The sequence below is a fragment of the Rhinichthys klamathensis genome, unplaced genomic scaffold, assembly GCF_029890125.1.
Source record: "Rhinichthys klamathensis goyatoka isolate OS25496 unplaced genomic scaffold, OSU_Roscu_1.1 h1tg000120l_1, whole genome shotgun sequence".
Lineage (NCBI taxonomy): Eukaryota > Metazoa > Chordata > Actinopteri > Cypriniformes > Leuciscidae > Rhinichthys > Rhinichthys klamathensis.
In genome coordinates, this window is record NW_026606657.1 from 65259 (window position 1) to 92692 (window position 27434).

At 36.8% G+C, this 27434-nt stretch overlaps 3 protein-coding genes across 3 annotated transcripts in view; all 3 read right to left on the minus strand.

The window, feature by feature from the left end:
- Positions 1-2896: 2896 nt before the first annotated feature.
- On the minus strand, positions 2897-6646 carry tnfrsf9b (tumor necrosis factor receptor superfamily, member 9b). Its single transcript, XM_056255310.1, has 7 exons — positions 6356-6646; positions 4732-4866; positions 4256-4393; positions 4095-4164; positions 3869-3981; positions 3253-3369; positions 2897-3165 (listed from the first exon to the last, which is right to left on the minus strand). The coding sequence occupies exons 1-7, from the start codon at positions 6498-6500 to the stop codon at positions 3038-3040; spliced, it is 846 nt and encodes a 281-aa protein (XP_056111285.1). The 5' UTR covers positions 6501-6646; the 3' UTR covers positions 2897-3037.
- A 1998-nt stretch (positions 6647-8644) lies between these two features.
- On the minus strand, positions 8645-24106 carry fam83e (family with sequence similarity 83 member E). Its single transcript, XM_056255289.1, has 10 exons — positions 23626-24106; positions 22057-22805; positions 19464-19610; positions 18835-18959; positions 17174-17593; positions 16000-16053; positions 15845-15892; positions 15556-15733; positions 10638-10820; positions 8645-9081 (listed from the first exon to the last, which is right to left on the minus strand). Exons 2-10 carry the CDS (start codon positions 22522-22524, stop codon positions 8893-8895), a joined length of 1812 nt encoding a protein of 603 aa, XP_056111264.1. The 5' UTR covers positions 22525-22805; positions 23626-24106; the 3' UTR covers positions 8645-8892.
- A 1359-nt stretch (positions 24107-25465) lies between these two features.
- emp3a (epithelial membrane protein 3a) overlaps positions 25466-27434 on the minus strand; it is a 127195-nt gene continuing 125226 nt past the window's right edge. Inside the window, exons 4-6 of the mRNA XM_056255305.1 lie at positions 27186-27288; positions 25920-26060; positions 25466-25745 (exon numbers count right to left, since the gene is read on the minus strand). Coding sequence (XP_056111280.1) covers positions 25570-25745; positions 25920-26060; positions 27186-27288 — 420 coding nt within the window. The 3' untranslated portion in view covers positions 25466-25569. The remainder of the gene's footprint in view (positions 25746-25919; positions 26061-27185; positions 27289-27434) is intronic.

A 27434-nucleotide genomic window follows, 5' to 3' on the forward strand; every position in this document is an offset into this window, starting at 1 on the left:
CAGAGCACCTGACAGAACACTTTAAAGGAGAACTCCGCCGCAAAATGAACCTTTGGTCTAATTACACATTGTTACCTAGTCAACCGTTATCTGAGATTTGTTTTCATGATTATCGAATGTAAATAGTTTTATCTCTAAAAACAGTTTAGCCTATAAAGCTAGTATAACGCTAGTATATTGGGCATAGTGTAATGACAAATAAAAATCGCTTGTTAATACCACTAACAAGGCTCAAAATAGCCCCACACTAGCACGGTAGCATAATGAGGGTCCCTACCTTCAAACCGAAGCATTGAGAACTTTGTCAGTGTCCAGACAGTTTAATAAGAAGATATTTTATACATACAGTCAACTTCGCGTATACAGGCAGAAGCCATCTTTGAAATACAGTCTTTACCAGTCGATCTACGAACGCCGATCCAAGCCTACTGTTCGCGCTCACCTTATCACAACTTATAGCTCGTTCACATCTCACCAGCGCACTTGGATCGGCGTTCGTACGTTGTGTAGGTTCTATAGGTTAAGGTTCTATAATAGAACTGACAGAGCGCCTGACAGAACACTTTAAGGTTCTATATAGAACTGACAGAGTGCCTGACAGAACACTTTAAGGTTCTATATAGAACCCTTTCTTCTAAAAGTGTGCAGCTTGTAAATGGAACGACACTTGAAGTTGGTTTTCCAACTGCGATTTCATCCTGTTGTTAAATGACAAAACACAAACATGACGGCAGCCAGGGAAATGTAATGTGCATAGTTAATGATAAACACTCGCTTTTAATCTATCAAAATACATTGAGTCAAAGGTCCTTTATTATATGATGATACAAACACTGTCGTTTTTTAAAATCTCCGTTGTTATGAATATTAGCATAGAGGGCTGCAGGGACAGTGTATTATTGTAGGCCAAAACCAGGAAACGAGTTAACATTCAAGTCAATGGGGTTTTTTAAGGCATGAAATAAGGTCTGTTGTTAAGGTCGGTCACGTTTTATTCTACGACATAAAATACATCATTAATGTGATTTTTGAAAGCTTTTACTTATCTTGAAAAAGGCAGTTGCTAACATGTGGCTAAATGGGACTACAGAGGTTATCGGAGACATTAAACGGCATTAGACTGGACAGGTAAACTCATCTTCTAGCCTCATGGTTTATAATATAAAGTTGTTCACTTGTGAAGATTATCATGATGAACAAAACATGTGAGAATCACAAACTTTTGTTGGTCACAGACCTTATTTTCTGCAATAATCCAAAAATCTTATTGCGTTTTGTCAATGCGAATTTACGGTTTGCACTACAGAAATACGACATCACTGCAGCGCTCTATTAGTGATGCTTCACAACTTTGTTGACAATCAAACACCTGCTAAGATAACACTCTCCATGTGTTGGGCAATAGATCGTTTTTATGGACAGAAGTTGGAAATATCACGTGTAAATACTGCAAATCTGATTTTGGATGGAATGCAGCATAATCTCCGATTGTAAACAAGACTCGGATGGTTACATTGTGATAGAAGAATGAATATATCATTTTTTTTAACCTTCAGGTATTTGCTTATATGAGTCATTTAATGTACATGCAGTTGAATAACATCTTTGTTAACTAAAACAGGTCACATGGAAAAAAATAACACGAGTTAACTGAAGGATAATACACTAGAGACCTGTGATTTTATGTTTGTGAGAGGGATATAGACGTATTATTGCTTCACAATAGCTTTATTTCACAGCATTTTCAAAGGGGTTTAGTCCACATTTGTTTGTTTTTAAATTTGTGTTCCTCATTTTCACTTGTAAAAAAAAAAAGAGCAGCAGCTCTGTGTTTAATGGTGTTGCGAAACGGGATTCTAAGGCTCAGAGGTCAGAAAATAACCTGAGATGTCTTTTACCAGAAAGATTCAGGGTTTTTGCAGTTGGAAATTTCAGTGGATTTAAAATAATGCTATGCAGGGGAATTCGGATGGTGTTGAATTAAAATATCAAACGGCGTCACATCCTGACAGCCTACAGTATTTCAGTGCGGAGGTCTCTGCTCCCCCACACACACTGTAACCTTCTGTGCATGAGCACCGTGCGATGACATCACCGCATCAACGCCTCCCTGTTCTCTAAAGGGCAACTGAACTTCTACAGTTTAAAGGTCTCATATTTGAGGATTTCCTTTTTTTTTTTTGTGTGTGTTAACATCTTATGTGTTTTCATAATAAAAGTCATCTGAGCACAATGATTTCGTACAGGCTGATTTATTATCAAACATAAAAAAAAAATTCTCAAATTTCCCTTGAATACAACTTTATACAACTTACAACCTGAATGAGAATTTATTGATTCACAACAGAACAATGTTATAGATCAGGATTTCTGATAAAAAAGAAAAAGAAAATGAATCATAAAAAAAAAAAAAAAAATTGTTTACCTGAATGACTATTAACCAACATCAGAGAACATTGTTTAATTATTTAAATATATAAAAACAAAGAGGTTTGGCTGACAAAAAACAACAACTACATTTACTACATTTGCCATGTCGTCATGTGCGTTAGTTATGTCCATTTATGTTCACTGCCGATCATAAATCCTCTCCCGTGGCCTCGTGGGATAGTAAAGTGTCCATCGTACACACACTTCAGAATCTCACCGGAAGTACGGTGAGATCTTCTTCTTCATCTTCTATTTCACCTTCTATATAGTATGTGATTCCTGATGCAGCCGAAATTGGCAAAATTACAATAATGTATTAAACAAAAATGACCCATAATATTTAGTCAATCTCATGTACCTCTCAGGGTGACACTTAGGGTCAAACCTTCTCCTTAAGTAAACCAGTACAACATGTATTCCTTTAGAACGTAGGAAAATACGAGATCAACAGCACAGAAAAATCTCAAATACCTCAGCTGCTTTAATGGCTACAACATGTCACTGGCATCATGATTTACATTAGAATTCAGTAAATAAATTATACATTACATCGAAACACAATATACATATCCTCAATATACACAATGATGATTTGTGCTCCCAGCGTTCATGCCTCTAAAGGCCCGATGCTCTGCGAGAGCAGTGAGTCTATGGAGCTCTGACTGCTACTGCCGTGCTCCTGCTGAGGAAAACAGAAGCTGAGCTCTTCAGGAAGACTCGTCGGAGGCGGTCCTCCTGCGGGTCGGAAGACACACAGAAAAGCATGAAGGTACGGAAACCCTTAAACATGCAGAAGTAAAGACAACGGCAGATGAAGTTTACCTGGTTGCTTTCTTTCTTTATGGGTGACCTTTCTCCTTCTCCACTCCAGGTAGAGGATTGTAGCAAGAGGTATCGTTACGCAGATGAGCCCGAAGATGATGAGAATAACCGTGACCTCTGTAGCAAAGAGCAACAATGAGCGAATCACTTGAAAATGAGCTTTAAAGATGCCAATGGAAAGAAAATGTGAGTTTTAGCCTTTCATACATATACTCTAAAAAATGCTGGGCTCTTTTAACCCAACTTTGGGTCAAATATGGACAAACCCAGCCTAATTACATTTTTAACCCAACATTTGGGTTTGTCCATATTTGACCCAAAGTTGGGTTAAAACAACCCAGCATTTTTATAGTTCATGGACATGACCACTACAAGTTATCGGCTCTTTTTTAATTGAAATGTATTTAATTGAACATCAAGTTCAAAGTTTGTGTGTGGGTGCGTGCGTGCATGTATGTATATGAATTCTAAAAGGTCAAATGCATGAAACATGTAGGGCCGCTTCCCATAATCTGAAATAAAGACCACTTCAGGGTGTTTAGAAACTCCCTGTGATGTCAGGGTCATCAGTGAGGTCACTATCATGCCCACAGGTTTATATTTCTGTCATACATACTTTTCTCTGCATCATTGTACGGCAACACTGTTGGTTTGGTCTGTGGTTTAGGGCCACAGATCACATCTGTAGATGAACTTCCAGGAACAATTATTTGACGGTCAGGCGTACATCTGTGGGTTGAGAGATACATCTTTTGAAATGGCTTGTAAAATGTGGTTTCATCAGCCTGGAAATGTTTTTAACAGGCAGATCGATATCAGAAACAATGTGAGAGGCATCATACTTGGTCCAGTTCACGCAGGGCTGATGGATCTTGTCATTGTACATCCGTGGAGGACACGGCTCACACTTGCCTAAATTCATACCAGAAAGACATTGCAGTCAGATGCATATTACCGTAGTTAATAATATAGAGACTGATCAATTATCTTTATCCAGATGTACCTCTTTCAGCAGGTTGCTCTCCCTTCTCACAGTCTTTCAGGCAGTGAGAGCATTCGTCATTTCCACATCGATATCCTTGTAAACACCCACAAATTGTGTTTCTGCTGGCGGTGCAATTCTCTTTCACCCGCATGCCACCTGTTTTTGATATTTTGATATTTGGTATTATTCGGGCTTGGGTCATTATTGGGCTAGTTTTTACTGGCCATTGTTTTATTACACAGACCGACAACCCTGTCGTCAGCTACCCAGACAGCAACATAGTGTCGGGCCAGATCCAGCCCACATCTGGGCCGTGTGAAATCAACATGTACCGGATCTGGACCAACACTATGTTGCTATGCCACTATGTCTGGGTAAGGGCAGTTTTGGCATATGTATGGTGATACTCAGAGCACTTGAATAAAAAAAAAACATAATGAAGAAGTCTTTAGCATCAGCAAAAATGGGAAAGAAATATATAGAGTATGCTGTACCTCCTGTACACTGTTCACACCTCAGACAGCTCCATCGGATTGCGTCAGTGTTTTCGATGGGGATGAAGTTGTCAGTTTCACAGCGAATACACAGATCATTTGGGTTTGGACCGCATTTACTTTTTAGACGGTGTCCTGCAACACACACACACATACAGTTGGATTAGAAGTCTGAGACCACATTCAAATCTGAAAAACAACACACCTTGAACACAGTCTACGTCCTCTTTAGATGTGTCCTCTTTTTCCTAAACCTTAAAGGGACAGTTCATCCAAAAATGAAAATGCTGTCATCATTTACTCCCCCTCATGTTGTTCCAAACCTGTATGAATTTATTTCTTTGCGCTGAACACAAAAGAAGATATTTTGAAGAATGTTGGTAACCAAACCAAAAAAATACTATGGAAGTCAATGTTTACCAACATTCTGCATTCTCCAATCCATTCTGCATTGCAAAACCAATGAAACCTTGTAATGTTAAATGAATGAGAAGTATTTATTTGACTAGTCGTGTGATTTTGTACAGATGAACCTTGTGCAATGAAGGTAGACACACCAAAAGCATGTTTACTTTTCAATTGTTGACTATAATAGATTAAATACAAAATGCAACACAGAAGCATTTTTACAAGTGGACTTATGAACCTCACTCTATAGACGACATCCTACCGGTGAACATTACACATTGCACAATAATCAAATGGAAAGTAATGCGCTGTGCGGATGAAAGCAGCTGTTTGTGTGTTTTTTTTTTTAAATCACATGATCACACTTTATCATGAGGGGAAACCGAAACGCACTTTATATCAGTGTTCATGTGAAAATACTGTGCTAAGTGAACAGTTTACATTGATATTTGTGCTGTCGCTTGATAACATTGTTGTAAATAGCTATTATAGCGATTTCAGTTTTGGGGTTTAGTCATTTATTCCAAATTCATCTATCACAAATTTATAACTGTGAATTCAATTCTTACATCTGAGCTTCTCAAGCCTCCATGTATGTAATATGCAACAACGATAGTTACGTATATGATTTTTATTTTTTTTATTTATTTTTTTTCCATTTCCATTGATATTTTTGGTGTTGTTTAATAACACATTGTTATTAATATTATTAGAGTAATAAAATGTGGTAATGTTTAACAAAATGATCAATTTCCATTGATATTCCATTCGAGACAAAACCCTGGCATCTTTCGGCTTTCTTATGTAAACCTTTTTTTTCAGGTTTTTACTTCACACAAAAAAACGAACAATAAGCATAAACCATTGTTTCTCAAACCTTTCTGAACCAATGGCCCCTTTTGACCCCAGCTTTTTGCAGACCTAAATAATAATAATAATAAAAAATCATCCTACCCACAATCCTAATCCTTACTATGGAAACAGGAATCTCACACACTCCTACAGAGCACTGTGTATTTAACTATAAACTTAGTTATAATATATTGTATCTTGATACTTGTACCCAAAGTTAAAGTCAAGATCTTTATTTTTTGTTTTGCTGTTTGTTTTATTGTTACACACTATTTTGATGAGTTTGAGAAACATTGATGCAGACAAAACAGATGTTATATTTATAATCATTTTATCCCAGAGTTAAGTCCTTTGCAAAACTCACCTGGAAGGCACTTCGTACAGCACACTGTTTTGCGATCGATAATGTCGTTACTGTTGTCCCAGAGCTGACATCCAGATTCCCCGCTGTGTCCTTCAGCCAGAACCAGGACAGCCACCGCCAGGATCAGTCCATAGAGCAGCTCCATCCTCCACAACAGGTCCTTCTGCTCTCACACACACACACACAGTTCTCTGGAAGATGCTGAGAATAAAGATCTCTAGTGTGCTGCGTCTAGGCTATACAAAGTCTGAAACCCTCACACGTGAAACCACATTTGTAAGTTCCTAAACGTCATGAGTAGGCTACACCCACATCCACACTCACACACAGACGCACTTAGTGTCTGACAGTGACTCGTCAGCTTTCTGCAGTTTCTTTTTCATAGATAATGACGATGATCCACTTCTAAAGTGCAGGGATGTCCCTTCCTTCAAATCTGAATAATCAATTTCATTTCTTAGAGAGGAACCACAACCATTGTACAACATATGCCAATTATTATTTTTTAGATACATTTTATATCGGGGATAATAATGCAATGATTACACAGGTCCCACTCTATATTAAGTGGCTTTATGTACTTAAATGGAAAAATACAATGTACTTATTGCATTGTAAAACACTTTTGCTGCTATCGAGGTGTGATACGGGTAGGGTCAGGGACAGGTGTGTGTGATATGGGTCGGTTTAAGGGTGGCTTAAGGTGTAAGGGAAGGGGCAACAGTGTAATTACAAATGTAATTACATAAATTAATTACAGCTGTAATTAGAAGCAGGTATTTTCAAAATATAAGTACAATGTAAAAACGTACACAATAAGTCTATTGTATCCAATTATTATTTTCAATGTAAGCACATAGTACTTAAAGTGGGACCATTACACATTTACAGTTACAATCCACTGTATTTTCAATATTTAAAGGTGCACTATGTAACTTTTGGCCCTCTAGCGGTAAAAAAAGAAAGAACATTGTTTTGGTTGTGCTTCGGCTCTGCGTGACTGTGCGGATGAATATGATTATGCTACTGCTCATATTCACTATAGGTGTAAGAGATGGAAAGGATCTCGAGCTGACTAGCTGAAGACTGTAGCTTTACCCATTATAGACACGGTACATCCTTGAAAATATATTCCAGCACAGATAATGAATGAGCCTTCACCATAATGAACTAGATATGGCAGTTTATCTGTTCAATAACACACTTACTCTCCTGTTGAGTATTAAAAACACCATCATCTCCGCATCGCTTTTACAGCATTTCAGATCCCTCAGTTCTCCATCTCTGAAAAGCCGAGCCGATGTTGATTCTTGTTTTATTACGAGCTCTGTCTCGTTCTCTTTTCTCCAGCAGACTCTCCTCTTCGGTGTTTGTTTAAAACGGGGGATTCTCCGGAGGTTGGAGATTTAGCGGCTCCATGTCAACCTTTCTTGTTCTCTGACCTCTTACATCACACACACACACACACTCAACTAACCTCTGACCTCTCACACCAGACACGCGTCAAAGCAGCCGGAGTAACTTTACTCTATTTACGAGCATGTACGCAATTTCCCGCGAAAACCATCCCAACATCTCTAAAATATAGTCCCAGACTAATGCATGTTTGAGCTGTTTTAACTGAAAGCATCTTGCACTGATATATCTTAAAATATGTCACTGCCATTGTTGTGTCTCAAGATGCACACCAGTAATGTTTTTATCTAAGGCACATTTATAAGAGCTACTTAAATGTGAAATGTGAACTTGTGAAACCAGGCCATAAACACTTATAATAGGCTTACAGTTAATCAGGATATGACAAACACGTTTTGGGAAGGAGGATTGATGATGCATTAACTCATTATTTACATTTATTTTAAACGAAACAGTGTACCTTTACATTTGTTATTATGTCACATAAAAAACAATTTTATACTTGTGGAATTTTGTTTAATCTTAGCAGCCTATCCAGACAGGTCTAATGATTTAAAATCAACATGAAATTAAATTGGATCCTATTGACTTTTTTAATACGCTTTCCTAATCTTATATTGATTGATTGATCAGTGCACATTATTCCAAAGGATAAAAAAACCTGCTCCTCTGAAACAACTTTCCTTCGCAGCTGATAGACGTTCGGAAGTAAAACGGGCTGCAAACTATTTCATGATGACTTATGAATAATTATGACACATAATATGAAAGCATATTTGAATAGAAAGAGCCAGTCTCTTATATTCTTTGTGGTATTTGATTTTATAAATGAATGTATATATTAAATGGTAGGCAGCATGAACATTTGACATTAACATTCCCTTTTCATTGAGAAAATATGACAGTTCATACATCATGAGTCCATCACGTGTAAATCAGGCATATATTAATAGACTTGTTCTTCAAGTGTGACATCATTTCTGATGAATATTTATTCTCATTAAGCAAGAAACTCCCTTTGTACCTGCAGCCCTGCTTATTACAGTAACATTTACATATTTAAATATGTGGGAATTATTGTAACACTGTTGATGTCATTGTGTGGGGTTTCCTGCATAACTTCAGTGCTCCTCCTCACTTCTATGGCTTCTGAAAGGAGACCTCCATGGCTCCCTCTGCAGGCCGAAGCTGGAAGGTCTGAATCCCGGGGAAAACACGCTGGGCATGTTCCTCAACAGTCCAGACTTAACATCATCGTTCCTCTTTTTCATAAGTGCCAGAGCTGGAGTCAGAGGCAGATTATCACAGTTCTGAAAGACAATAGCACAGGGTCATTTCTTAGCGTTTTAAAGGTATATCACACGATTGAGCTTTAAAGGGATGGTTCACTTTGAAATTAATTTTTGGTATGTTTTAGCTTACCTCAAGGGCATTCAAGATGTAGGTGTCTTTGTTTCCGCAGTAGTTTCAATTTTGATATTTTTAGGTCAAACCGTTCTTGTCTGTCAGTCATATAATGCAGGTCTATGGTCACCACCTCAAAGAGCATGCACAGAGAAGTCCAAATTATACATGATTTAATGACTCGTAAATGTAAGTACACATTGATGGCCTAAGACACGAAACGAGCGGTTTGTGTGAGAAAACGAACAGTATTTATATCGTTTTTACCTCGTGTAAACACAGCCACGTCCAAGTGATCTGAGGGCGCCGGCGCTTCGGTCTGTGTTACAAGAGGTAAAAACGATATAAATACTGTTCGTTTTCTCACACAAACCGCTCGTTTCGTGTTATAGGCCATCAATGTGTACTTACATTTACGAGTCACTAAATCATGTTTAATTTGGACTTCTCTGTGCATGCTCTTTGAGGAAGTGACCATAGACCTGCATTATATGACTGACAGACAAGAACGGTTTGACCTAAAAATATCAAAATTGAAACTACTGTGGAAACAAAGACACCTACATCTTGGATGCCCTTGAGGTAAGCTAAAACATACCAAAAATTAATTTCAAAGTGAACTATCCCTTTAAATACTCCAGCTTTGTGTATGCCTTTTTGTCGATTTCCAGATATAACATGACTCTGGAAATGTGCATAAATAAATTGAAATGCATCAGAGTAAAATGCACTTCATAGTAGAAAATATAGGCTTCAGTAAAACTGCGACTGTTTTTCTAGGACAATAAACTTCTGATTATGCATAAACAATATAAAGATATTTGCACAGATGATGGGCTTACTGTTTAAAAGTTTGGGGTCTGTAAAAGTTTTATTTTTTTAAAGTCTCTTGTGCTCAACAAGGCTGTGTTTATTTGATTAAAAAAAAACAGTAATATTGTGAAATTTAAAATAACTGTTTTGTACTTGAATATAGGCTACTTTAAATGTAATCTATTCCAGTGATCAAGAAACATTTCTCATTATTATGTTGAAAACAGTTGTACCAGTGTTGAACACAAGTATTCACAACACAAAAAGTCTTTTGAACAGCAGTGCACTTTTGAGACATTCAGGTGTGCATTTTAAATCTAGATTTTTACATTTAAATTTGACAAATTTTCTAGGCTAGTGTACATTGATTTACTGCAAAACATTGGGACAACACTGAGAAATGAGTAATGTCATAATTGACAACATGCCACAAATGTGTTTCATAGAAATTAAATTCAAAATAATCATGTTCCATTAATATTGAATAAAACCTCAAATATCATGGAAACATTAAACATGAGCATTATATTTTATGGCTTTTTTAGGGCTATATTTATGCCCTAAAACATACATATATGTATGTTTATCTTTTTGTCCCAACAGCTGCCAAGTCAACTGCATATAAATGATAAATCTCAATCCGTCTTACGGTGGTTCGAGCGCTTGATGCCGTGTCTGAACGATGTAGATTGAGCTCCAGTGTGGATTTGCTGATGCCCGGCGTTGGGTTTTCTGTCCTAGTCTGTCCTAAAGAACTGCGACGTGAATTGACCCGTTTAAGAATGTCACTCAAAGTGCTGAAAGTCTTGCTCCGGGAAAGATCTGACGGTTTCTGTAAAAGAAAACAAGAATGAAATAAGGGCAAAATGGCAAACAACATCCCTTAACTATCCTATGGAAAATGACTGTAACAACAGCCTCGAGTGGCTTTGCTTTTATTTTTTTCAGCAACATGAATATTTTTTGGGTTTTATTAAATACCAAGGTGTAATAGTGTGTTTTATTTACGATAAAGCACAGAAATGACCGTTTCACTGAACAGATCTGTGTATCACTGCGCTCCACCCATATGAACATAACAATCAATATAGGCCTACTGTCAAAACTATTCCATGTACTATTGCCGCAAAAGTAACTGTTTATTAGTTATACTAGTGCAATGCCCGTGCAAAATCAGTTTTTGTGTGTTTTTAGTAATTGTTGGTTTGGTATGTTTGAGTTGCTTAATAGCCTAGGCTACTATTACACAGGAGCCTAAACTCTGAGAAAACGCTAACGTTAAGCGCACCAGAATAAAATATAATTTTCAGAATTAAACAGTGTAGCTGACTTACAAATTCAGTTAAATCGCTACTTTTTCAAAAATGAATCGCTACTTTTTTCAAAAAGAATTGCTACTTTTTCAAAAGTGAATCGCTACTTTTTCAAAAATGAATAGCTACTTTTTCATAGTTCTTTACATAGTTTTTCATAGTTCCATACATAGTTTTTAAACTATGTATAGTTACATTGTAATTAACGTATAATAACACTGTAACAAATGTAAAATTACAATGTAATAAACGTATAATTACATTGTAAACAATGTTTAAAGCTGCAGTCCGTAGCTTTTCCTCTTTGTCGCCATCTCTCTGTTCGAAATCTGTAACTGCAGTGATTCGCGGAATTATCATCTTTACGTGGGTTGTAAATCGGCATGAAACAGCGTGGATGAACACAGTGCTTTGAGGCGAGTGCTGCTGTCAGTCACCGCGCTGTGTGGATACTGTCATACAGAATCACAGATTCACTTTTTTAAAGTTTGACCAACATTAGAATTTTCATAAGAAAATGTCTTCTGAACAAGTAAAATCCATTTTTGTTCTGACCAACTAAGGGGGAAAAAGCATTCGACATGATAAGCTTCGTTAGATTTAATCAACGCGATTTACAGCAACCGTGCAAATTATAGCCTACTTTGTTCTCAAATTGTTCATGTTAACAACATCAGCATTGCGTGACTAATGTTAAATTTAATGTGTTTTATGGTTACCTGTGTAGTTCAGAATTCATATTCTCCATAATAGCAAAACAAGAAAGGCACAACAAAGGAAACTCCATAACTGTGTGAATTAAGAAAACGTACTGTTACACGATTGAACTATTGAAATGTCTTACTTGTTCAGCAGAAAAAAGCCGTCTCTTCTTCCGTTTCGAACCCCTTCAAAACACGGAGTTCACGCACTTTTCAAAATCCCTGCCGATGTTTAAATCCTTGTGTTCGCATGAGACGGTTTCTTTCTCTTTCTCTAGCCACCTTAAATCCGAAGTACGAAGTCTTTTGGGTTTTATAACTGCTGAATCTCCAGTTGACACTGATGATTGTTGTTTGGATCTTTCTGGATGCCATAAGTTTAATTATGTAAAGTGCTGCGAGAAAAGCCTATACATCGAAACATCTCGTCACGCGCAGTATAGCCGGCTAGCCGAAACTCCTTCTTTATGTGTACGGGTGTGACGTAATGACGCAAAGACATGCTCGAATTTCCCGCGGAAACCCACCAGTACCACTGGAATTAAAATCATTATTACAAGCTAACCGTTTTGAATCTAGCTATGGCAAGCAGATAGTTTTGACCACTGGCAGAATAAGTTTTTTTTTAATATAATTATTTTGGATTATTTTTAACTTAAAAAAGTTACGGACTGCAGCTTTAATAAGACTAACAAATGTATAATGACTTTAGAATTGATCATTTTTCAAAAAGAATCGCTATTTTTTCAAAAAGAATAATGTAACAAAATAATAATGTAACAAATGTATAATGATGATAATGTAACAAATGTATAATAACACTGTAATAAATGTATAATTACATTCTATTAAACGTATAATAACACTATAATGTATAATTACATTGTAATAAACATATAATTACATTGTAATAAATGTATAATAAGACTAACAAATGTATAATTAAATTTTTTACACTATTTCAAAAAGAATCGCTACTTTTTCAAAAAGAATAATGTAACAAAATAATAATGTAACAAATGTATAATAATAATAATGTAACAAATGTATAATAACACTGTAATAAATGTATAATTACATTCTAATAAACTAGGGCTGTTTTCGACTAAGGATTTTCATAGTCGAATCTGATTCGTTAGATTTTGCCGTAGTCGACTGATAGTCGAACCTTTTTTTTTTTTTTTTTTTTATAGCAGTTAGACGTTCGGTTGAATAACTGTTCGTCTGTTATAGGACAACTCGCTCTACGTTTATTTAAAATGAACAGCAAGACAACTAGAAGTGAATGTGCTTTCCATTAAATTAATCCTTAACACAAAAAAAACGTTGCAATGAACGTGCTTTGTTTTAAATAAGTAAACAAAACCTTAACAAAAAAACTTAGCAATGAACTTTGCAATTTAGACGCGCAAACTGCGTGCCGGTGTGGTGAGACGTAGCCTAAATGCTCGGGCAGATTCGGCTTGAAGTCGTTCATCCTCGGATGCGGCGTCGCGCGCGATGTTACAAAAAAGCTGTGGACACAGCCAAGCGAAATGGGGTCTTGCCGGTCTTGCGCACCCAACGCGTCATTTTTTTCCGTGCGCACCTTGCGCTCGTGCGGACGCGTCGAGTATAAACAAGGCTTTACTCCGTGTCAGCGCGCGCTCTGATCGGTAAGGTGCACAGACCTCTCCCGAATCATCTCCAGCACTCAGCCTCCGATCGCACCACTAACTCCGCCTCCGTTTCCCTCATAAGATGATATTAGTATTTAAACATTCTCTATGATAAAAAATGTTTGTAAAAAATATTTGAATAGCACGGTTTTGCCGGTTATAGAGTTCTAATGGCGGTGTTCAACTATAACCGTCGGTCTCACGGTTATACAATAACGTCACACCCCTCATAACACTTGCCTACTATTCGACTATGAGGTTCATAGTCGAATCAGACCTCTCCGAATCGAATCCTCGACTATTAGAAGTCAGCCCTATAATAAACATATAATAACACTATAACGTATAATTACATTGTAATAAACATATAATTACATTGTATTAAATGTATAATAACACTGTAATAAATGTATATTTACATTGTAATAAACGTATAATTACATTGTAATAAATGTATAATAAGACTGTAACAAATGTATAATTACATTGTAATAAACATATAATAACACTAACGTATAATTACATTGTAATAAATGTACAACACTGTAAACAATGTATAATTACATTGTAATAAATGTATGATTACATTGTAATAAATGTATGATTACATTGTAATAAATGTATGATTACATTGTAATAAATGTATAATTACATTGTAATAAATGTATAATTACATTGTAATAAGTGTATAATTACATTGTAATAAATGTATAATTACATTGTAATGTATAATTAGATTGTAATAAGTGTATAATTACATTGTAATAATAATTAGATTGTAATAAGTGTATAATTACATTGTAATAAGTGTATAATTACATTGTAATAAATGTATAATTACATTGTAATAAATGTATAATTACTTTGTAATAAATGTATAATTACTTTGTAATAAATGTATAATTACTTTGTAATAAATGTATAATTACATTGTAATAAATGTATAATTCGACTGTAACAAGTGTATAATTACATTGTATAAACGTATAATTACATTGTAATAAATGTATATCAACCTTGAAAAGAATCGCTACTTTTTTACTGCAGAAGTGAACAGTGTAGCTGACAGAACGTTTATTTTTAAACCACAACTTCAATGTGTGCTTCTTTTACAGATATATTTAACGATATCTTTTGCATTTCTAATCCGAACAACGTCAAACTTGTCACTGCACTTACTCGTGCCCGTAGCAAAACACCTGTCAAGTTTGAAATCCATCGGACGAACGGTTCGAGAGATATTCGACTAACAGACAGACAGACACACAGACAGACGTTCCTGTAATTTATAGATAGATGAAGTACAGTGACCCCTGCTGGCGTTAAGTTTGCATCATTCATCTTTCATTTTGAGGTCACACCCCTCCCTCTTTCAAAGACAGTCTTGTCATTATGCGGGTGGTTGATGTGTGTGTGTGTGTGTGTGTGTGTGAGCCCACAGTTTCTGAAGTGCAAAGGGAATAGTATTCAAAAGTTTTCTGTTTCAGGTATAGCCTTTTACTGTTTGTTCATCTTATACTGTTTACGCTTCATAGGCGAACTCACGCTGTAACGTTACCACGAACAGGTGCGGTTTATTAAAAGACTGGAAACGTCTTGCTATAAGTCTCTGGTTTTTTTTTTTTCTGTTCTAGTATCTTTTTTATTTAAGATCCATCAGATTAGACATTTTGGATAGATTTCAGTGATTTTACTTCAAAAAAAGTATAACATTTATACATATGTTTCCGGCTTTAATATTCGTGTGGTAACCGTTTTATAAAAGCAATAATGTAGGAGAGGCCATCATGGCTTCGTGTCGTGCCTAATAACGTCCTTCAGCCGTAACTTTAGTCACAATAAAGCACGGCCTGTCGTACATTAGCCTATTGCTTACGTATCCCAGTAGCACCGACCTTTAGATTGGCTTGTGTGGTTCCTTCCGGGTTTATCATGTCTCTTTTCAGGAAAGGCTCTCGTCTCAGAGCCATGTCTTCCTCTGATGCCATGTTGCGGGATTTGTACACAGGATACCTCTCCTCGTTTTCAGGATTCAGCGGAGGATACGTGATTCTGTCAGGTATCTGCAAATGCCTTTGGGTGAAAGAGATAACCACAAATCTCTAAGAGGATTGCTAACATCTATTCAAATATTTGCTTACATGATTGTCTCTTGTCTATCTCTCTTTTGGACCGGTTATTTACCTGTTCACCACGTCATTGCAATGCATTTCTCCTGGAGAGTAATGCCGCCTGAAGAAAACAACAGAAAAAGCACATGCATGTTAAGAGGAAGCGCAAACATATCTAACAATACACCCATATGAGCTCACATGAAAAGCCTTTTGACAAATGCTGACCTTTGTATTTGATATTCCGGATGCCTGAAGTCTGACAGAAACATTGAATTGAACCTAAAATGCAGATAAGACAGAGTAAGTTTAAGTTTAGTTCAAAATTGTACTTCATTCTGAAATACAACAGGCAGCAGCTTCAGGATTGTGCTCTTCAAAGTGATCACAGCTTGCAGAATATTATATAATAATACTGTATATTAAATATGGATGGAGTCATACATTGTGGGGTTTAGTCATCACATATCAAAAACTGAATATTCAATTCTACAAGCTGTTCATGAAAACACAAAATACGTAAAAAAAATTGTCATTTCACTGTTACAGCACCTGTTTTTTGTTTTCTCTATCTTTCATGTCATACACTTCTGCACATTAAAATTGGATTGAAGCATGAATAATGACTTTTATAATAATAATTGTATATAGGCTATTTTAAGTTTTTGTTACACAAAGCTAACATATAGTTTTATCCAGTGACGTCTCCACTCCATTTGATATCTTTCTTTATGGCAATATACAAAGTATCGCAAAATAATACATATAATATACACTTTCAGGTCAGTTATATAAACTGTGGTGGTTTCTGAAAGTATTTAATGCAAATAGATCTTTTCAAATTATGCTTAAAGTTGTCATTTTTAATTGAGATCACCTTTTATATGCACTACCGTTAAAAAGTTACAGTTTAGCAAGTGTTTTTTTTTTTTTTTTTTTTTTTATGCTCACAAAGGCTGCATTTATTTGATCAAAAATACAGTAAAATTGTATGTGAAACATTACAATTTACAAAAACCATTAACTGTTTTCTATTTTAAAGGTACACAATGTAACTTTTTTTGTTCAAAATTTATACAATTGAAATAATGAGTCAATATATCATCCAAAACGTGTTTTTGTCTTACCCTGATTCACTATGGGAAGCCAATAATAAGTGTTTATATTTTAGACGTGTCGGGGTGGTTATATCTCTCTTATGAGCAGTAGGATAATCATATTCATCCGCACAGTCACGCCGAGCCAAAGCACAACCAAAACAATGTTCTTCCTCAAAATACATGCAGTTTTATTTTTGAACTGCTAGAGGGCAAGTGTACCTTTTATATTTTTTCCATTCATATTCCTTAATGTAATTGTGAGACTGTCACTGAGGTCAAATATCTTTGTATGTTGTACTTACTTGCCCTCCTCCTGATGCCCAGTCAGAAGTCTGCTGTTAAAGTCATTGTATCCTCCTGGATGTCTGTCCAAGAGGGGTCGATGATAGAACTGCAACTCCCCATCATCAGGTGGACTAAATGTGCTGTCCGTGAATCTCCGGATGACCCCCATCGCCTCCCAATCCAGAACACTGTCAATAGGAGGAGGCGGAGGATTGGAGATGAACTCGCTAAGTTCAATTTTGTTGCTGTTTATGTTCAGGGGTGGTTGTTTATTATGTGTTTGGGGTTCTGTAGCTGGTTTTCCAGTTTTCCATGCATCTGGGATTGGAAGCGAGGCAGCATAGAGGATCCGAAACTCTCGATCGAAAGATTCCACAACCTGGCCGCTCATAACGGTGACGAGCTGACGATGCAGGTGAGCATCGCTCCAGGTAAGACTGACCGAGACAAAAAAGAAAAATTAAGAGATTATAAAGGATTCAGAAAATGTAACAATCCAAAAAGGAGCAAAGTAGCACCATAAAACTAAAATAAAATAGTCAATATGTGCAAATTTCCAAGTCTTCTAATACCATTTGATCTCTTTGCATGTTATATGTTTGGCAACAGTTCTTCTAAGCCTAATTGATGGAGTGTGTAGCTTTTCATTTCTTAAACAACCATGTAGGAAGACACATCATGGCCATATTCCTGGATGACAATGTCAAGATTCATCAGGCTCAAACTGTGAACGAATGGTTGGGAGGGAGCCTGAAGAATCATTTTCACACATGAAATGGCACTCTGTACTCTGTAGACTCAAGTCTACTCCTACATGGTTGTTTAAGAAATGATAAGCTACACACTCCATCAATTAGGGTTAGAAAAACGGTTGCCAAATATGTAACATGCTAGAAACATAATAATCACAGCAATAATGATCCAACCATAGACTCTAGACTAGAGCATTTGCCTTTTAAAAACCAAATGGCAACGTTTTTTGTTTGTTTGTTTTCGGGCCGTGTATATCACCATTAAAAAGTTTGGGGCCATTAAGAATTTGAAAGAAATTAATACTTTTATTCAGCAAGGATGCATTAAATTGATCAAAAGTGACACTACATTACATTTACAACGTAACAAAACATTATCATGGTTTCCACAAAATTATTAAGCAGCACAACTCATTTTAACATTAATAAAAAAAAAAAAATTATATATATATTTGAGCAGCAATATTAGCATGATTTCTGAAGGATCATGTGACACTGAAGACTGGAGTAATGATGCTGAAAATTAAGCTTTGATCACAATATTTAAAAATATATTCAAATAGAAAACAGTTCAATAAACTAATATTTCATAATTTTACTGTTCTACTGCATTTCTAAACAAATAAAAGCAGCCTTGGTGAGCAAAAGATACTTCTTTAAAAAAAATGACCCTAAACTTTTGAACAGTAGCATACTTTAATAACTGTGAAAGAGACTAAAAAAAATTCCCACAGAGAGTTGATTTCACTAATTGTCTGTATAATGTAGGGGTGGTGTAGCTTAAAGTCTTTAATGGTATGAGCTGGCAACCCAAAAGTTGGTTCAAATCCCAGAAGGTTCACACCCTTGTTCCCTGGAGCAAGTCTTTCAACAGCAGGTAATGCAAAAGACTGATTTATGAGCTCCATTGTGAAAGCGTCCTTTACCTGTAGCTCCCCATCATCACCGTCTCCAGATCCACCAACACAAAGTTGTTCTTCAGCTCTCCAACAACCATCTTCGTGTCACGCGTCAGGAACGTTTTACCTCCAAGAACGCGCACCATGATATTCTGGAAAATGGCATCAAGGAAGAGATTGAAAATTAGAGAAAATCTAATGTTTCACAACCTTTATTTCTTCACTGCATAAAGATTGCAGTTGGTTTCCGCAAAATTTTCAGCTTTCATCTAAAGGTCAGATCTAGTTAAGTTTCAGAGATGTGGAGCGATTATCCAAACCAAAAACATTCCACAACCACAAGCCAATCGTCCGCAGCACATGAATGTAGCTGAACCTGTTCACCATGGCTTTGTGCGTTCTTCTCATTCATACTTACACAGACACAGAAAGAGAAACTCTGTGATGAAGAGTAACATTTGCTGACAGATGCAGAATATTCAACTAAGGTGTGTCTGGTCTTTTGTCTACAGGAACAGCCTAAGTTCAGTCTGTCGAGGTGTGCATGAAAGTTTTGTGGCTTAAAGGTTGCACAAAAAATAACTGTGAACAACGAAATGTTATAATAAAACCAGGAGAAAGTCATTCTTGAGTGTTTGATGGTTTTTTCCACTCACCGGATGTTGAAGCTGGTGCGAAGAGCAGTTCTCCTCCCCGGATCTTCTGTTGAGGATGATGTACACCGGAACCCCCCGGGATGCAGCGTTTCGGAGGTCACCGATCACCGCGTTATCCGACAATTTATCTGTTACAATGGCAATCAGCTGCCCAACACAAATGCAAAAAACTAGTGGACTTTCTGCTGGTTCATGCTTAGTTTAGTTTTTTGCATTCAACCAACTTATTTTAACTTTAAGGACCTCATTAATAAAGAGGTTCATAATATATAATTATCCTAAATGTGAACACAAGACAGTTTCCAAAATGTTCCTACGAATGATTTATACAACGTCCACAAAAATGCAAGAAAAAAAGTAGATTTTGTCCATGGGGAATTGATTGGATGGTTGTGGTTTGCTATTGGTGGATCTCATGTGAGTGACAGGTTGCCCCGCCCTCATCATCAGAGAAGAGATTTGATTTAAAGATTACAAGGGCACATGAATTAAAAAATAATGATGTGCACAGATAAATTATTTATAATAAATACAGTAATATTCCTTTTGTGACTTTCAGATGAACTGCGATTTGTAAAGAGAAATCCATTAAAGGATTAGTTCACCTCAAAATGAAAATTTCCTGATAATTTTCTCACCCCAATGCCATCCAAGATGTTCATGTCTTTCTTTCTTCAGTGGAACAGAAATTTATTTTTTTGAGGAAAACATTTCAGGATTTTTCTCCACACAATGTACAATGTACGGTAGCCAAATTGTTGAAGTCCAAATCAATGCAGTTTCAAAGGGCTTTGAAGAGCCTCAAAGGGCTCTACATGTTCCCAGCTGAGGAATAGGGTCTTGTCTAGTGAAACGATAGGTCATTTTCTAAAAAAAAAAAAAAAAAAAATGTATATACTTTTTAACCACAATTGTTCGTCTTGTGCTGGTCTGCGACGCGCCAGGCATTACGTTATCAAGTTGGAAAGGTCACGCTGGACGTAGGCGGAAGTACCGCCACTGAAGAAAGAAAGACATGAACATCTTGGATGGCATTGGGGTGAGTAAATTATCAGGAAATTTTCATTTGAGGTGAACTAATCCTTTAATGCATTTCTCTTTACAAATCCCAGTTCATCTGAAAGTCACAAAAGGAATATTACTGTATTTATTATAAATAATTTATCCGTGCACATCATTATTTTTTTATTCATGTGCCCTTGTAATCTTTAAATCACATCTCTTCTCTGATGATGCGGGCGGGGCAACCTGTCACTCACATGAGATCCACCAATAGCAAACCACAACCATCCAATCAATTCCCCATGGACAAAATCTACTTTTTTTCTTGTTTGAAAAAACAATCTCAACTTGCAACTTTAAAATCAAGTGCATCAACATCAACTACTGAACGCCTACAAATATCTCTTTATGGTTCAGAAGTACGGCATTCATCAATGGGCAAGGAAATCAGAAAACGTGTGAGCGCATGGGCCAGTTTCTGTTAATATTATTATTATTTTTAGGAAATCAATTAATTTCAGGGATGCAATTATTAAAAGCAGTAAAACATTACAGTAAATTATTTTCATGCATATTCTGATGTGTTTTCATAAACAATGTCAAAATAATTGAATTACTGGTATGTGAGGCCAAAAAGTTTCAGTTGAGGAGTGCATAAGAACATTTTCATGTCAGTTTCTGACTTTATAGACTAAATGCTGATTTGTTCTTCACTTTTGATCAAATCCATGGTATTTAGGATCAAATCGGACTGTATAATTGCGTTTAATAAATCAGGCCCCTGGTCTAACCGACTGTCTATTTTAGAGCTGATTTATAGCTGAATCGACATTGTTTCATCATTGATGCATTTTGCAACATCAACACTGTTAATAAACTGAACTGAATCAACATTGAACTGACTCGAGCTGAATAACGAAACTATTGTCTTCTGCTTGTGTAGCAGTTGAATCCATTTCATAATTGCTGAACTTTACACAGTTATTGAACTGAACTGAATCAGCACTACACCGAATAATGTCACTACTGTCTTTTTAGAACTGCATAATTTCTCTCATATTTGATTAAAGCAACACCAAGTCACTTTTCCTCTGCGGTCGCCCTACAGGTTGGAAGCGGATTGTCATAAATAATTTAGCCTACCGCAGCCGACTGTCGCACGCACGCTCGCCGTTTATCCAGCACCGGCTTAGGAATGAACGATGTCCACAGACAAGGTAGAGTATCTTGCATGATTTCATGAAAGTATGATGTATTGTGACATCAGATACGAAGAAAAACAAAATAATGACTATTGTAACGCTTGACGTAAAGGAAGTCAAATTTGTAGTTTTCTTATGTCTCATTAGAACTACAGAAACGCGACCCGATCTGGCAATCTTACATAGTGTGGTTATAGCAGATATAGGACCGCAAAGCGAATCCAGAAGTGCCTTTCACCCTGTTACGACTTAATGAACCACTGAAACGATTTTGGCAACATTATTTTAAGGTAAAAATCTTACTTAGTGTTGCTTTAAGTTTGCAGCTATTTATTACTGTGAAGCTGCTTTGAAACAGCTGCTATATAAATAAAGGTGACTTGACTTACCCTAGTGGCTCCTTGTAAGAGCCTCCTGAGGACTACTCGTATGGAGGCCTCCTGTTCTACAGGAGGATTGGTGTATACTTCAACTCGACCCATCTCCATCCAGCTGTACCTTTCTGGCCATCCTAGTTCCAAGCATGGAGCCGGAGTGTCAGACTCTGTGGGGAAATAATGTCCGGAGAAGTCGTCCCCCTCAGAACCGACCTCCACCTCACCGTTTCCATCCTCCAGGACCGCATCGCATTCATGATAGTCCTCGACCCAGCTGGAGATCTGGTTCACCTCGCCGGTGGACAAGAACGATCCGATTTGTTCCTGGTGGAGTTTGGTGTAGAAATCCTCAGGACCGGAGCTCACCAGGCTTTCCACACAATAGCGTTCTTCCTCACAGTGCAAGAAGTCTGGACTGGACTCGGTCAACGGAGCGAAGATGGCGTTCTCATTGAGGCTCTGCTCTTGAGAGTTTGACATGATTGAAACCCAATGATGGTTGGAGATATCCTCCTTCTACCAAAAAATGACTGTGGAAAACTGCATGTTGATGTGAAGAGAATAACTGTCAGCTCCTCTAAGCTTCTTGGACGAGGATGTTGGTGAATTATTCAAATAGTTGAGGTTCTTCTTCATGCCATGAATCTATTTAACTCTTTTTAGCCACCATATGTCAACAGAAAAGCAGGATTCTCCATGGAGGAATCGTTGCTGCGGTTCCTGGAAGCTTTGGATTACTTTCAAATGTCCTAGAATACAGTCTTGAGGAGAAAATAGCAACATCAGAGTTTAAGAACATTCCCAGCGTTTCCTCGTCAAGTTGTTTGGTGACCACCCTTGTGGAAAAGAAGTGCACTTGATTGTGTTGAATGTGCACTTGTAGTATTCTTCAAATCTTAAATGTATTATATTTAAAAAATAAATAAATGCCACTTAAGTGTACTTAAAGAGAGCTTTTTAAAAAAATCACTTTGTAATAATGTCAATTTTTTTAGTAAGTTTTTAAAATAATGTTTAACAATCTTTTGTAGTGTTTTAAAGTGCTCTTATTTTGATATGTTGACTAACATACTAAAGCATTTGTAAAGTACATGATTATACTTTTAACTGCATCGTGTTCTCTGTTCTTTTAATGAGTAATGCACATTGAAGTCAGTATGTTGCAAATGTAATAAATTGCAACATCATAACTACAAATGTCTAATTAAATACATGACATACAAGTTTCAATAGAAATGACATTAGAGTCAATTTTAGTTTACCATAAACATTACATTCGGCAGTGCACTAAGCATATTTCAAAAGATAATAGAAGTAATTACATATAATAAAGATGTACGTTGTCTTACTTAAGCGGGTCAAAAAACAATCTAAAGTTCAGCTAACTGATTTTACTGTAAATTTTAACTATTAAAACATTACATTCAGTTCGCACTTAAGTAACAAGTACTCTTTCATTATAAAGTATGCTAAAGTGTATTTATTTTTCACAAGGGCATGTTAAAATCCATGCATTTCTAATTATCTAGTTTATGGTAAAACTTCACAAGAACAGATTGTGTACTAAAAGTGGAGACTTACCCGCCTGTGCCTGTCTCTCTCACACACCCTCAGTCCATCGACTCTTTCCGTCAAGTTCTGACATATCTCTGCTATCTCCACCCATTCTAAATGGCCTCACTCAATCTGGTGTTAAATTACTCCCCGTCACCAGCCAATGTGAGCAACAAGTCATTGCTGGGATCTGCCCATTTTTAGCTTTCGTGCAAAACCACGTCTTGAGTCAGCAAATCATCTAACATCCCCAAAACATGTTCAGAAACACTCTGGCCTCCCTTCAGCCCTCTTTCTCTCTCGTAAGGCTGATATTAGATTTCTGTCTTTTTTGTGTCTTTAGTAAACACATAGAGTGCCTCTCTGTCGCCGACCCGCTATCGTGACTGGTTCTACCAGCCGAGCCAGTCTTCTCCAGGGAACAGAGATTGAGACCTTCTTTCCCTCTCAGTCAAAAGGGGGCGAGGCTGGAACCCAACACCTAGTGGTCTCTTTTCACGTCATACACTTCAAGCATCTGTATACTTGATGTTTAGACACATCCGGAGAAGCTACGTGTGTTTTAATCCAATGAAGAAAGTATGGGGAGCTCACCTTTAGGTTCTGCATGGATTCCATGCAATTCATTTATGCACACATTCCTCTTTAATCGCCTCTTCTATCTGTAGGTGTCATGTCTAATGCCGATGTTTATTTTATCTCTTAGACAGTATATATCGTGCTTTTAAAAGCAGAGAGTGTGTGGTACGATGGTATGTTGTCGTGCTGAAGTCATGTGCACAACAACCAAACACAATACATTTATTAGAGCTGTTCAAATTGAACATTTGAATTAGCAGTGCAGATTGTTACTAACTGATTCAAACTCACTACTATATAAACTACTTAAAACAGACAGTAGTAATCCTACTTGAACTACAGCATTTTTGTGATACTATTCTTCTTTTTTTCTAAGCGTTGTCTACTCTAACCAAAAACACAACTATTGTTGTGATTTTGAAAAATATTTTATTAATAGAGTTTGCATACATAAAACATATAATAATACAAAGAAACACATTCAATATTGGGGGAAAAGGACTGGTTTGAGGTTTCCAGTTGTGACATTTTCATGTTGGTAATCCAACGAATTGTTCTAGAAACTTTTCCGGTTTTTTAAACTCCAGTTTTCTTAATGCATGATTTAAAAAGGATTTTCGTTCATCTTCAGAACACAAATGATCTTTTTGGTCTTTTCAGTCTTTTTGATGAAATCTGAGAGCTTTCTGTCCCTCCATTGACAGCTACACAACTAACACTTTGACGCTTCAAAAAGTTCATAATGAGATCGTAAAACTAATCCATATGAATTGAGCGGTTTAGTCCAAATTTTCTGAAGAGACATGATCTCACGAACCTGCGCAAAAATGAACCTCATTGGTTCTTCCAGAAGCTCAAATGCGCTCCGTAACACGAGAATGAACCTCATTGGTTCTCTCACGTCAAGCGAACATGCTTGAGCTTCTGTTTACCACAACTGATGTGTGAGTTGATGAGTGTTTATATGTGAATAAAAGCCTAAATTCAATCTGTTGCATATAAAGTGATCAGAAAAATTTTAATCGCTCAATTCTTATGGATTAGTTTTCCGATATCTTTACGAACTTTTTGAAGCATCAAAGTGGTAGTTGTGTATCTGTCGTTGGAGGGACAGAAAGATCTCAGATTTCATCAAAAAGATCTTCATTTGTGTTCTGAAGATGAACAAAAGTCACTCCTATAAAGCAGCAGTTTCCACACTATGGCAAATTACAGCACTTGTTGATGCAACTTCCCAAAAGCAGCAAAGCAAACTAGTAGGATAATAATAAATTACAAATAACAATAAGCCATATATCATAAAATATTTGACCTAAAAACAGCCATAAGCATTATATAATCTCATAGCAGACTAAACAGCTACACATGCGTTGCGTGGTGTTGAGCAGAAAATCAGGCCCGTTTGCGCAGATGCACATAAAGTGCGCCACTAATAAGTAAAAGGGGCACACAGACCCAGGCTAGAATGTAACAGTAGCCGAAACGACCCGTTTCCAGTTCCTGAACATCTTGAAGAATCTCGCTCCTTTGAAAGGTGTAGATAAGAACAGCCGCAAATGCTGCAAAACCTGTGAGTGTGGAGGAGGTGAATCGTGTGAGAAGAGAAATGGCCACAAGGGAGCAGCACATGTGGTATTCAGGGAATAATAATAACATGACATCAACGTTCTGCCTACCTACTAGTCCAACCTAATACAAAATTATATATAATCAGTTTATAAGTAATTCATGAAAACACTTACCTGCAAAAAATTGACATAGACCAGTGAAGTAGAAAAGTCCTCCTTTGGACATGGTGAAGAGCTGTCCGAGGAACACCATGAAGGAGATGGAAGAGAGCACTACAGATAATATCATGAGGGCCTGGACTGACTGCAGCCATTCTGAGAGAGAAGAATATCAGAATATCACAAATAGCTATTTTTTTTTAAAAGATTATTCGTCAATTTCAGTGTAGAAATGTAGTCTCTAAAATGGTGGGTCGCGACCCAGTGTGCAGTCAAATAAATAAATAAACATAATTCTGAATGTTTTTCTGATGTGAGACTTTTATTTTGAAAGACATGCGTGTCGTGAACGCCGTTGACTCTTCGGTCAGATGCAGTTTATGTAACACGTGCCTCTGATCTCATGAAATGGCGTATGTATGACACGCCAATTCGTATTTCCATTTTTGGCGTGCTATCAACACGCATAATCGTTTTTCAGCGTGTTTATCAACGCCGTTGACTTAACGTTACATTACTGTATAAATATATGACCCCAACCCCGTCCCTAGACCTACCCGTCACTGGGGTTAATACCATTTATGAGTGTTCCCCTACCATCCTAGGAAAAAAAATATCGCTCTCCAGAAGTAGATCTACATTTTGCTTCGTTTCGCTCGGACATATGGCGTGTACATACACGCGGAATCACTCGGACATTTAACGGCGTAGACATACACGCAAAAGATGACGGTTCGTTTCGGCGTGGACATACACGCGGATAGCTCAAAATGCGTATAGATAACACGCCACTTGACTTGAAAGTGGCGTGTATGTTTACGCAAACAAAGTCATGATGCCATGTTGCTGAGAGAAATGCGTTGTCCTGATTCAGTATCTGCTGTCAGGTGAGATGTTGTCAGGCTATATGTCAGTGTCATTATTCTAACATTATTTGCGTAGCTTGTTATTGTTTGCATCTCTCTCTCTCTATATATATATATATAGGCCTATATATAAAGAGCATAAAAAAAGAATGCATGATGCTAGAATAAAACAGTTTTTTTTTGTTTAAAAGCTCAGGGTCTGTTCTTTTCTTTTGATATGTTGCATTTTCAGTTATTCATATACAACAAAATATTTTTGTGAAAATTATCAAAAACGCTGGTGGTGGCTGGCAACTTTTTTTTTTTTAAACGCTGGCGGAAAAAGAGTTAATAACTTTTTGTAATAACAAAAACTAGTTTTGCACTTTTGTTTAATAGCCATGCCTTATACTGTTTAAAAGTGTTAGTTACCCACCGTTCTCCCGGACAGATGCACATAACCAGGTTTCTGTGGCGTTGTCATAGGAGCACTTATACCAGAGATCCGAGTTCTCGGTGTCTCCCAAAGTCCACCAGGACTAGAAAAAGCATAATTTTCTGTTTTTAGTTGAAAATGGTGTAGTTTAAATGCCCCTAAGATGTAATGATGTGTAGATGCTTTTTAAAAATGTGAGTTTCTCAAATTTCATTTGTTAAAATGTTTCACAATTTTGGAAAAATGAGC